Genomic DNA, 11759 nt, shown 5'->3' on the forward strand with positions numbered 1-11759 from the left:
CGAAGCACCCGGCGCAGGAATGCTGAGTGTTATCCGTTATCCGTTATCACCAAGGCAACCAGGCTTCCCCAGTCGCCCTTGCGCGGATTTCCGCCAACTTCGTCTTTGCACGAGCAAACAACCTCCCTCCTTCCCGGGGTTTTCTCAGGACTCATTTCACACGGGATTGGCCTGCGGGGCGTTCCGTAGTCGGAGGCGTAGCAGAACGGACGACGTAAACGGAATTTGGATTGTGATTGGTTCGCAAGTTGTGTTCCCGGAACTCCGTGAGCATCGCGCGTAGCAGTGAGACTCTTGATGGTTACTGTGCGGCTGGCGGCCGGGGGAACCCTGGGCTCCGACATGCCTCGCTATGCGCAGCTGGTCATGGGCCCCGCAGGAAGCGGGAAGGTGAGGACTTAGCGGGAGAAGGAGGGACAAATCGCAATTGATGGGAGGCCGGGAGGTTCGGGAACGTGTGTATATTGTGGACCCTGAGACTCAGGGCAGCTTGCTTCTGCAGTCTGGGCTTCAGGGTCTTTTTTTGTTGTTTTGAAAGGGGTATAATGATAGTTGCTTATATTTATTGTATGTTTATACCCCAGATAATGCGCCGAACGCCTCGTTTATTTTCCACCAGAACCCTGTGAGATAAATCCTACTCCCATTTTACAAATAAGGGAATACAAAAGGGTTAACTTTCTGCCCAAGATCTGATCACACAGCTAGTAAGTGGCGGCGGGAATTTAAATCCGGTTTTATCTAACTCCAGAATCCGGCCCTGTCTTGCTCCCACGAGGTTAAAGTGGGATCTCGTTAATCACTGTTTCTCGGAGCTTAAAACGTGGGATTCTGGTATTTGAGGCGATTTTAGGAGGTACAAGGCCCTGACGTCATGAACATTGAATTATATATTGAGCTAGTTGCTCCCTTTTCAATTCTTTCAGTTTGCGTTGAGGTGAGACTGTCAGTTTGATGCTAGTGTATCTTCAACACTTATTTAAAATCCCCAGGTCAGGGAGAGCTTAGACTCAGAGCTTTTGACAGGCAATTATATTTAGTTAGAATGAAAAGAGTTGTGAAGTTGTATTTAATTTTATGGTTACCTTCATGTTATAAATATAACTGGTTTTCTGTTTACAATAACTATATGATTTTTTCTTGTAAACAAATATTAAGCGAAGGGAAGAATATTAGGGGGCATTCAAATATGGTAGTAATAATGAAAATATTGGTCAAATAACAGGAGTATAGGAAACATTCGAGTCTGTGGAGGTGTTGTGTGGCTTTAGTCATTTTTTAAAATTTTTATTGGGGAATATTGGGGAACAGTGTGTTTTTCCAGGACCCATCAGCTCCAAGTCAAGTCGTTTGCAATCTAGTTGTGGAGGGCGCAGCTCACTGGTCCATGGGGGAATCGAACTGGTGAAGTTGGTGTTATGAGCACTGCACTCTAACCAACAGAGCCAACCAGCCACTCGTGGCTTTAGTCTTTAAATGAACACATTGTTCCGAGGCTTGCCCTAATCTCGGTGCAGGAAATATACATGTGACTGATATGGCCCAGTATGTATGTGTAAAGTCACTTATGGGGTGATTCTAGACTGCTTTTCAGACTCATGGTGTTAGAAAGCATCTTTCTACAAAATTTTGATGCCTACTATCAAATACTCATTGAGCCTGTTCTTTGTGCCAAGCACTGTTCTGGGCTCTGAAGATTGTGTTATTGAACAAAACACACACACACACACACACAATCTCTGGCCTTGTGGAATTCATATTTAAACATTAAGTCAGTCAGTTAGAAGTAATTACCAAGCATTGCTTATGTGCCAGTATTGTGCTAGTCTCTGGGACTGTAAAACTGAATACGACACATCGCTGCCTTTACATAGAGGGTGGGAGAGGTACACAAGTGCTATGTTTCCCCGAAAATAAGACCTAACCGGACCATGAGCTCTACTGCATCTTTTGGAGCAAAAATTAATATAAGACCCAGTCTTATTTTACTGTAATATAAGACCGGGTCTTATATAATGTAATATAATGTAATGTAATAATATACTATAATATAACATAATACCAGGTGTTGTATTACTTTTTGCTCCAAAAGATGCATTAGAGTTGATGGTCTGGCTAGGTCTTACTTTCAGGGAAACAGGGAAGCGTAGAGATTTTAACATTGTGTGGTAACGACTTCATGAGGAATAAAGAATTCTCTAAACCAAAAGTTGCAAACTCATAGCTGACCTGCCTGCTGTTTACTGACCTGGCTTGGCAAGTTCTTTCCCATCCCTCTGCTCACACATCCCCTCCTCAGAGATGTTGTCTCTGGTCACCGTGACTACAGCTTTGCTTGGACTCTACAAGTCTTTGTGGATACACCATGTGTTTCGTGCTGCACTATGTCATCGGAAATCCTCCCTTTAAATTCCTCTTGTTGCACGTTAGAGTAGTAAAGGAGCCTTAGTGATTGTGGCATTCATCCTAGTTAGAGATGAAAAAATTGAGGGGCAGCGTGGAGAAGCAGCTTCCCCAAAGTTACCCAGGAGTCACAGCCAGGTTGACTCTACAGTCCAATCAGGTGTCTTGGCTCCCAGCCTGGTGCCTTTTCTGTTTTCAGTCAGCGTCTTGGCCGATGAAGGCATAATTTTATCCTTGGTAGACCCTGCCTAGGGGCTGTAGAGAGTCCTTCTGGGGTGCAGGGGGTAGCCCTACACTGCTGTTGCTCTGACCCCTGGTGCCTTGGGACGTTACAGAGCACGTACTGTGCCACCATGGTCCAGCACTGTGAAGCCCTGCACCGGTCTGTGCAAGTTGTGAACCTGGATCCTGCAGCGGAACACTTCAACTATTCCGTGATGGCTGGTGAGTCCTGGGCAGAGCCCGCTCCTGCAGGAAAAATAAGGGGGTGAGGAGGCAGTGAGTGTGGGCTGCTCAGCACAGAAGCTGAACAGTTAATTATTACAGTCTGGTTCCCTGGTTTCATGGTGACCAGCATGAGGCGGAATGTCATTGTCATTTGCTGACATCCACTGCTGTTGATGTGTGTGCCAGTATCCTTTTTTGGTCTCTGATGTACGAAAGAAAAGTGAGTAGATGCCTCCGTCCCCACCCTCCCCTTCTGTCCCTTTCATGCTTAGTGCTGCTGTGCTGAATCTGGTTTACTGCTGATCGCAGTATAAATGAGCAGCCTATGTATTTTGTTTTTTAATTACTTTAATTCATTCAAGTGTCTGTGAAACACCTACTTTATGCCAGATCCCAGGGTTGCAGCAGAGAACAAGACAGATACTATCCCTGCCTTCGTGGACCTTTTGCTGGGGGAGACAAGCAATAAGCAAAATGATAAACGTGTTGCAGATTGTAGAAGGACGGCAAACAGGCTCATGGGAGGGAATGATGTGGAGGGTGCTGTAGGTAGTGCAGTCAGCGACGGCATCTCTGAGGAGGGGATAGTTGGGCCCAGACCTGAAGATGTAATGTGCTCACCAGGCTGGGGAAAGGCTTTTCAAGATGAGGAAACATCAGGGTCAATAAAGAGCCTGGAGATGGGAAAGGGTTTGGTATGTTCCAGAAAAAGCAAAGATATTGATAGCTGGAGCGTATGAGTGAAAGAAATAAGTGTGTAGAAGCTAGAAGAACATGAGAAGTTTGGGTTTTATCCTGTTTTCTTAGTCTGTTCTGGCTGCTATAATAAAATGCGACAGACTGCGTGGCTTATAAACAACAGAAATGTATTTCTCACAGTCCTGGAGGCTGGAAGTCCAAGATCAGGCTGCCAGCATGGTCAGGTTCTGGGGAAGGGCCAGTTTGTATGTTGCAGGCTGCCAACTTCTCCCTGTGTCCTCACATGGAAGGGGTGAGGGGTCTCTCTGGGGCCTCTTTTATAAGAGCCCTCATGACCTAATTACCTCCCAAAGGCCCCACCTCCCAGTATCATTACCTTGGGCATTAGGATTTGGGCATGAATCTTGGGGAGGACACAGTCAATCTATAGCACGTGCCAACAGTGGAATGCCATTAGAGGGTTTTAAGATGGGGAGAGGATTGGCATCTTTTTTATGTTTTTAACGCTGGCTGGCTCTTGGATGAAAAATGGATTCTGGAGGGTCAAGAGTAGAAACAGGGACCAGCGCTGAGGCTATTGTAGTTATCTAGGCGGCTGGGACTAGGGCAGTCGTGGTGGAGACGTAACGAAGCAGGCAGATGCGGTGTATACTATCTTGCAAGTTGAATTAGCTTTCTGTGAGAGATTGAAGCAGAAGGCTGACTCTTAGGTTTCTGGACGGAGCTGCTGAGTGCATGATACTCACTTAGGAAGAAGACAAGTTGGTTTGTTTGGGGTGGTTTTCTTCACACTTACGAAGTTTGAGGTGTCTGATAGATATTAAAAGGCAATATCAAGGAGCCAATTGGATATAATATAGTCTGGGATTCAGGGATGAGGTCTGGCCTAGAGACATGAATTTGAGGGTGAGCAGCATAGCCATAGAATATAAAGCTATAGGACGGTGAGGACATGTTAGGAGGCAGGATGGTTGGAGAAAAGGACCAAGAACAAGCCTTGAAGTCATCTGGTCTTCAGAGGTTGGGTAGAGGAGGTGGAGTCAGTAAGGTAGCAGAAAACTCAGGGAAATGTTACCGTCACAAAAGCCAGGAGGAGAGAATGTTTCAAGAAAGAGCTGGTGGTGGTTGGTTATGTCAGACACAGCTGGGAAGTTGCGGAAGATGAGGAGCCGAGCAGTGGCTGTTCGATTCCAGGAGTGGAGATGTTGGTGAATTCGGTGGAGCAGGGAATGAATGAAAGTCAGGTTGGAGCGGTCTGAAGAGTGAACTGAAGGGGATGCAGTGTAGGCTTGGAGAGGAGAGGACTTGCTGAGGACGTTTGGCTGTGAAAGAAGCGGAGAAGTGAGATGATACCTGGAGGAGGTGTGAGGGTGAAGGGAGGCTTCAGTTTAAGATTTGAGATGGTAATTGGAATGGACTTATGTACTGAAGACAACAATCCAGCAGAAAGAGAGAAACTAGATTCCAGAGAGTATGCATGAGAAAGGAGAGGGGGTTCTGAACAAGAGGAGGGTTTTGCCTTTGCTTCTTCCATCGTAACAGGAGGGAAGGCAGGGCGGGAGGCACCATGGGATATTACTGGTGGAAACATGGGAAACTCTCTTTTGTTAGTTTCTAATTTCTGTTGACATGTGTGGTTATCAGCTGAGAGAGGCTGGAAGTGGGTGCGGGTGGGGTGCGGAGGCAGGTGAGAGAGGCGGGGCTATGAAATAGTCATCTTCCTTGAAAAAAAGGCATTGCTTTGCAAAAGGAGGATTTATTAGACAGAATCAGGGAGCCTCATGAAACCCAAGAACAAGACTTTGTGAGAGACTAGAACCCAAAACATGAAAAGTAACGGGAACCGAGGCCAACTTTCTGTCTGTGTCTCTTTCTCTCTCTTACAGACCAGCTTTCTCTGCTTCAGGATGTATGTGGCCCAACAAGGTCCCTCCAACCCCAGGTTCATATCACTTCCTGGTCCAAGTGTCTTACTGACTAATGTCTTTGCATCATCCTCTTATTTTATTATTTATTTATTTTTTAAAGGTATTTTCTTTTCTTTTTTAAAAATACATTTTATTGGGGAATATTGGGGCACAGTGTGTTTCTCCAGGGCCCATCAGCTCCAAGTCGCTGTCCTCAATCTAGTTGTGGAGGGTGCAGCTCAGCTCCAAGTCCAGTTGCCATTGTCATTCTTTAGTTGCAGGGGGCACAGCTCACTATCCCGTGTGGGAATAGAACCGGCAACCTTGTTGAGAGCTCGCGCTCTAACCAGCTGAGCCATCTGGCCGCGCCTCTGGAAGCTCAGCGGCAGCTCGTTGTCTCCAGTCTAGTTGTGGAGGGTGCAGCTCACTGGCCCATGTGGGAATCGAACTGGGAACCCTGTCGTTCAGAGCTCTTGCTCTAACCAACTGAGCCACCCGGCTGCCCCTGCATAATCCTTTTAGAAGACCAATTTTACTGTCCCAACTTGGGTCAGATGTTATCCCTGGGAAAGTGCATAGGAAGATGTTATCCATATACATGTGCCTATGAGTAAGGCACTGTTTCCTCTGAACAGAAATTGTAGGTTTGAACACAAAAACAACCTACCATAGAAAGTTGTAAATACTGATTTCCAAAAATTAGTAATAGAGGAGTGCCATGCATATACCAGAATTTTTAAAGCCCCTGCTGTAGGTGATTTAGCTGTTATCTCATAGAGTCCTCATCTTCTACCCCAGGAAATATGATTTGCTCCCCATCTTAGAAATAAGGAAAGTGACGCACAAAGAGGTTAAGTAACTTCCCTGGGGTCATCATGTTAAGAAACAGTAATTGGTTTTCTTGGTTTGGTTTGGTTTTACTGGTTTTAGAATAGGTAGTGTATATTCACATGGTTCAAAATGCAAAAGATACAAGAGAGTCAGTGTCCGCCTCCCACCTCTGTGTCCCAGCAATCAGCTGGGCTCCGCCCCCGGAGGCAACCAGTGTTGCCAGTTTCTGAGGGGTCTTTCCATAGAGAGTCTATGCATACAAAATCAGGTAGGAATATTATTAGGTATATATCCTGAATCTTTGTCTTCCTTTTTCTTTTTTAATACAAACGATGGCATTCTTACACAGAGTTCTGCACCTTGCAGTTTTCACTTACAATATACCTGTGAGAATGTATTATAATCAAGTGCTTACAGAGTTTCTTCCTTTGATGGCTACGTCGGAGTCCATTGTCTGGCCGTACAATAATTTATTTAATTAGTTCCCGCCGACACTGCTATGTGACTAACCACATACACATACGTGTGAGTTTTTACGTAATTGTTAATTATCACCAGTGAGGATAACCATTTCCAAGTGGACCCTCTTATACTCTGGGTCCTGTCTGTCCTTCTCAGACATACGGGAACTGATCGAGGTGGATGACGTAATGGAGGACGATTCTCTGCGGTTCGGTCCCAATGGAGGATTGGTATTTTGCATGGAGTACTTTGCGAATAACTTTGACTGGCTGGAGAACTGTCTTGGTCATGTCGAGGACGACTACATTCTTTTTGACTGTCCAGGTAAGTCAGCGATTTGAATGTGTTGTTTTCCTTGAAGTCATGCTAGGTCTGTCCTCAGTGGGAGAAAACAGAGTGAGAATTAGAAGCTCTAAACCATACGTGCTGCAGGAAGGTACAAAGCTCTTATTCGTTGGCTCACATTCCTTCACTGAGTTTACCAAGTGCTTAACTTTGTGCCCTGGGGAGACCATAGAGAGCCAGGCAGCCATGGTCTCATGGTGTCTGCCCTCATGGGGCTCCCAGTCAAGTGGGAGTGCTAGACAGTGTAAACAGAACTCACCCAACTGACTACTTTATATTCACTTGGGACGGGCCCCGCCCCACGGGAGTGGTACAGACCATCACATAGCAGGGAGGTTAGGGGAGGCTTCTGATCCAGTGGCCTGTAAGCTGGGCCAGAGGGTGAAGGTGAGGGACACCATGGTCCAGGCAGAGGGCACAGCAAGCTGCAGGCCTCAAGGCAGGAAAAGAATGAGGTGGCTTTGAGGCACCAAAAAGGCCTGTGTGGCTGGAGCACAATAGACAAAGAGAAATGTCATGAAATGAGGCTGGTCGGGGACAGATAATTGCACATGGCTTCTTATGCCAAATTGTGAATTTTAGACTGAGCTTAACCTAGCTTTGATCATTTGTGTCTCTCACTTTTTTCCCCTTACACACACTCACAGAGAAGTGCAGACATCATAAGTGTACAGCTTGATGAATATTCCCAAACTGCACACACTTTTGTGCAGTTTTTGCTTTTGATCAGCAGAAATTAAAGTGTGAAGAACCTCATGGTTTTGTGATTGCTTCGAGAGGTTTTAAGACCCCTTAAAAATTGAATATATTACTACCAGGGGTTGACTTCCCTTTTTTTTTTTTCTAACCATCTAATGGGAAAACATTCTTTCCTGTAATTTGATAATTTATCGTATTTCCTGATAGTAATAGTCTCATAATGTTCTTCACATAGGTCAGATTGAGTTGTACACGCACCTGCCCGTGATGAAACAGCTGGTCCAGCAGCTAGAACAGTGGGAGTTCCGAGTCTGTGGAGTTTTTCTGGTTGACTCTCAGTTTATGGTGGAGTCCTTCAAGGTTTGATGATAAATCTATTGTTGATTTTTCAGTTATGGGTACAAGCAAATGATAGTCTCCTTTAATCATTGTGTGATTCTGAACATTTCACAAACTATACTCCAGAATGATTTAGTATCCCTTATTATTAAATTATTATAATAATGTATTTTTAATTCATGTGGTAAATTATGATATTATATAGATTTGGGGGAATTCGAAAAATGAGGCAGATATAAGTATTTTTAATTTTCTGAGGACCTTTTGTCTCTTTTATGAACTATCTAAAACTGTATTTCTCATTTAATAGCTCTTAAGGAATTTTCAATGGAAAGGTTAAAGATATAGTTCGAAATGAGATTTGTGATCACTGTAGATTAAATCTACATCTTCCTTCCTTATCCTCACCTTTGGAAACCAAGGGTCAGCCATCTGATGAGCGGACTGTCTTATGTTTAGGATTAGCGTGTCTTTGACTTTTCTTCCAGGGAGGAGCAGAAGCCTCTCTTTTATACAGAGACCCGGGAACTTTGTGGGCACCAGTTGATTCATCTTCCCTTTCCTGTTTCCTCCTTCAGTTTATTTCTGGCATCTTGGCAGCCCTGAGCGCTATGATCTCCCTAGAAATTCCACAAGTTAACATCATGACAAAAATGGATCTGCTGAGTAAGAAAGCGAAAAAAGAAATTGAGAAGTGAGTTCATGTCTTCCATTGTCATCAGATCTCAGTTGCAGAGATGAATCTTCTAAACTTTGTTTACATGTGACGTTCTGTCAGTCTATAAATCCAATTTCCTGATTTATTCTTTCTTTAATTCATCATCTCTCTCACTTTTAAAGGTTTCTAGATCCAGACATGTATTCTTTATTAGATGATTCTACAAGTGACTTAAGAAGCAAAAAATTCAAAAAACTGACTAAAGCTATATGTGGACTGGTAAGCTTTTTAAGTTGTTGTTGTTGTTGTTTTTCAATGCCCTGGTTAGTAGGTGTTTACTGGTTTCTAGTCAATGGCCACCATTATGGAAAGCATGATCCAACCCAATTTCCTTGCAAAGGGGAAGTGGTGATGAGAGGCTGTAGGCTGGCCAGTCAGCAGTTTAATTTAGAAGCAGTTATCGGCAGTAGCCAAAAACTTAATTGACATGTCTATGATTCCAAGCCATATTGGGAGTTCAGAACTGCCCTTTTGAAATTTCCAGTGGTTGTTGAATTCAGATAAATGCTTATTAAATAGTGTCTAGTTAAGTAATAAGTTGAGTGTTCTAAGTAGGTCCGAGGTCAAAAAAACATTGATTTACTGTCATTCTGTCACTGTCTATCTCTACCCCCTCACACACAAATGGTTTAATCAGGAGTATAAATGGTTATAAAACGCAAATATAAGTTGAAAATTAAGTATGTTGCACAATTTCTGAATGACCCTTTCTGAAATCCCCAACTTGTAGATTGACGACTACAGCATGGTTCGATTTTTGCCATATGATCAGTCAGATGAAGAAAGCATGAATATTGTATTACAGCATATCGATTTTGCCATTCAGTATGGAGAAGACTTGGAATTTAAAGAACCAAAGGTAATTTCTGGTTTAGGGTGTTTATTGGCTTTTGGTAGAAATGTTTGTCGGCACTCACTGGCCTCCTATATAACCCCAGGAACTCAGTTTTTGTCTCAGTGGCAGCAATAACCTGGGCTTTTCTGGGTGATCTCTGAAACTGACACCTGAGCTCAACGAGCAGTATCACTTTTACTCTACTTTTTTTTGAGGCAATGTTGCTGAGTTATGTTTCTTTATACTCAGCGCTTGGGGTATATAGGAAGTAAAATCCAATTGAACTTGGGCTGCCCTCACATGTGTCAGTGGAAAGACTATTAATGGTTATTGTCAGTAGGGCACAACTTAGTTGAGAATTAGCGAGTAAACTCATGTAAAAAATGCTCCTACTGAGAGATAAGCACTTACTACCACATATCTGGAAATAGTCTATCAGTCATGATTTTTGTTACTATTAACTATTACCTGTGAGTAACATCTGGAGTGGTGCTGGGTGTTTGCTCCTTACAGAGCATTACCTGAAAAATATATAAACACATACTAGGTCTGAGGGGAAATGAATGTATTTTCTATTTTGTGTTTCCTTTGTGTCAGGAACATGAAGATGAGTCTTCTTCTAGGTTTGATGAATATTTTCAAGAACACCAGAATGAATAAAGAGTTTACTAAAAAGTAACTATTTATGTGAAGAGCTTGTGGCTGAAACATCAGAACATTCTTCTCAAAGGACGCAATACAAGAAAGCTACTTATTTTAATGAAAAAAATAATACTTGGCTGTTTATCAGCAGCATGCTTGAATCAGGTTCTTAGTTATTCTTGAAACTGCTGCTGTTTAAAGTGGAGTCTTGTACTAATATTTTTACAGCACAATTTAGATTTTAAAAGTTGAAATTGAAATGACTGCACATAGATTTGCATATAATATAAATCAGCACCTGTGGTACAATTAAGACCTGTAAACAGTTTGATTTTTGTTATTTTTGAACCTTTTTTTGGAGGGACTGGAATTGTTTTAACAAAATATACATATGTGTGTCTAAAGGAAAAAATTTGGAAGAATATAGATAAGGCCATTGTTCATCCGTATCTTCCAGTTTTGCTACATTGAAAATGTATTATTTGTATAATTAAAAAATGAAAAGTAACTATGTTTTAAGATAAATATGTATATAAATAAAAGAAATAGCACTGACCTTTCATTACAGTCATTGTTCTCCAGTCAGAAATTGAAATACTCAGCCAGGGCAAATTTTTGAATGAGTAAATTTCCCCAAGTAGGGGAGCTTGACATGGTTCTTCTGACAAATTTACCAGTGGGTGCCAGGCACTGGGAAGCATGCAGGGCAGACAAAACCTTACTCTCATGGAGTTGACATGTTGGGCCCTTGAGACTAACCATAAACAAGGAAGCCTCTGATAAGGAATAGGAAGAAAACTAATGAAATGGAGAGTGACTAACAGGCTACTTTGGGCTCATTGTCAAGGCTCTTCCTAAAAGGTGCTGTTTGCCCAGAGGCCTAAATGAGAAATCCGTTATGGGAACATGAGGCAACGTATTCCAGTCTGAGGGACTGGGAGAAGAAATGGCCCCAAGCAGCAGTGAACTTGGCTTTTAACATGAGTTGCTTTCCAGTAATAGGTTAAAAATTCCTGAGTCTTTAGTATATTCCAGGCATGTAAGCTCTAAGCACTTTGCATGCAATTCATTTCATCTTCACGAAACTGATAAGTTCTGTTATCTCCGTTTTTCAGATGAGGAAACTGATACACAGGTTAATTAACTTGCCCAAAATTACACAGCCAATAAATGTTGGAGTTGGGATTCAAACTCAGAGTCAGCTTCTCAACCATCACACAGAATTACAGTGCAGAATAATGCACAATTCCCTCTCACTGTGCTCTCCCCATTTGTAAAACCAGTGGTTTGGTCATACCCCTGAAAAATCAGTTATCCACTACAAACGAAGCTCAGAATGAAAAAGGCTTCAGGGAACTAATACGTGAAATAGCGCTGTAAACCGCAAAAGCAGTTGAAGAGAATGAAAATTTTGAAATAACAAAAAAGTTGG

The 11759-nt window shown here is 42.8% G+C and overlaps 1 protein-coding gene across 3 annotated transcripts; it reads left to right on the plus strand.

Annotated features, from left to right (window-relative positions):
- The first annotated feature begins 157 nt into the window (after nt 1-157).
- On the plus strand, nt 158-10889 carry GPN3 (GPN-loop GTPase 3). 3 transcript variants are annotated; one of them, XM_074321118.1, is made up of 9 exons: nt 287-390; nt 2739-2847; nt 5436-5491; nt 6906-7073; nt 8029-8153; nt 8711-8826; nt 8973-9069; nt 9581-9709; nt 10283-10889. In XM_074321118.1, the coding sequence occupies exons 3-9, from the start codon at nt 5461-5463 to the stop codon at nt 10343-10345; spliced, it is 729 nt and encodes a 242-aa protein (XP_074177219.1). In that variant the 5' UTR covers nt 287-390; nt 2739-2847; nt 5436-5460; the 3' UTR covers nt 10346-10889. The 3 variants fall into 3 exon arrangements, with proteins under 3 accessions (XP_019589601.2, XP_074177219.1, XP_074177218.1); XM_019734042.2 differs by lacking the exon at nt 5436-5491 and having other exon boundaries at nt 158-390; XM_074321117.1 differs by lacking the exon at nt 287-390 and having other exon boundaries at nt 2737-2847; nt 5436-5577.
- The last annotated feature ends 870 nt before the right edge of the window (nt 10890-11759 follow it).

Source organism: Rhinolophus sinicus, linkage group LG16 (genome assembly GCF_036562045.2).
Source record: "Rhinolophus sinicus isolate RSC01 linkage group LG16, ASM3656204v1, whole genome shotgun sequence".
Lineage (NCBI taxonomy): Eukaryota > Metazoa > Chordata > Mammalia > Chiroptera > Rhinolophidae > Rhinolophus > Rhinolophus sinicus.

Bases quoted from the DNA above. Each gene is read 5' to 3' on its own strand.
- GPN3 (XM_019734042.2), top strand. From the start codon at position 298: ATGGTTACTGTGCGGCTGGCGGCCGGGGGAACCCTGGGCTCCGACATG. The intron at 7,074-8,028 runs GTAAGTCAGCGA...TTCTTCACATAG, and splicing joins CATTCTTTTTGACTGTCCAG to GTCAGATTGAGTTGTACACG. The intron at 9,710-10,282 runs GTAATTTCTGGT...CCTTTGTGTCAG, and splicing joins TGGAATTTAAAGAACCAAAG to GAACATGAAGATGAGTCTTC.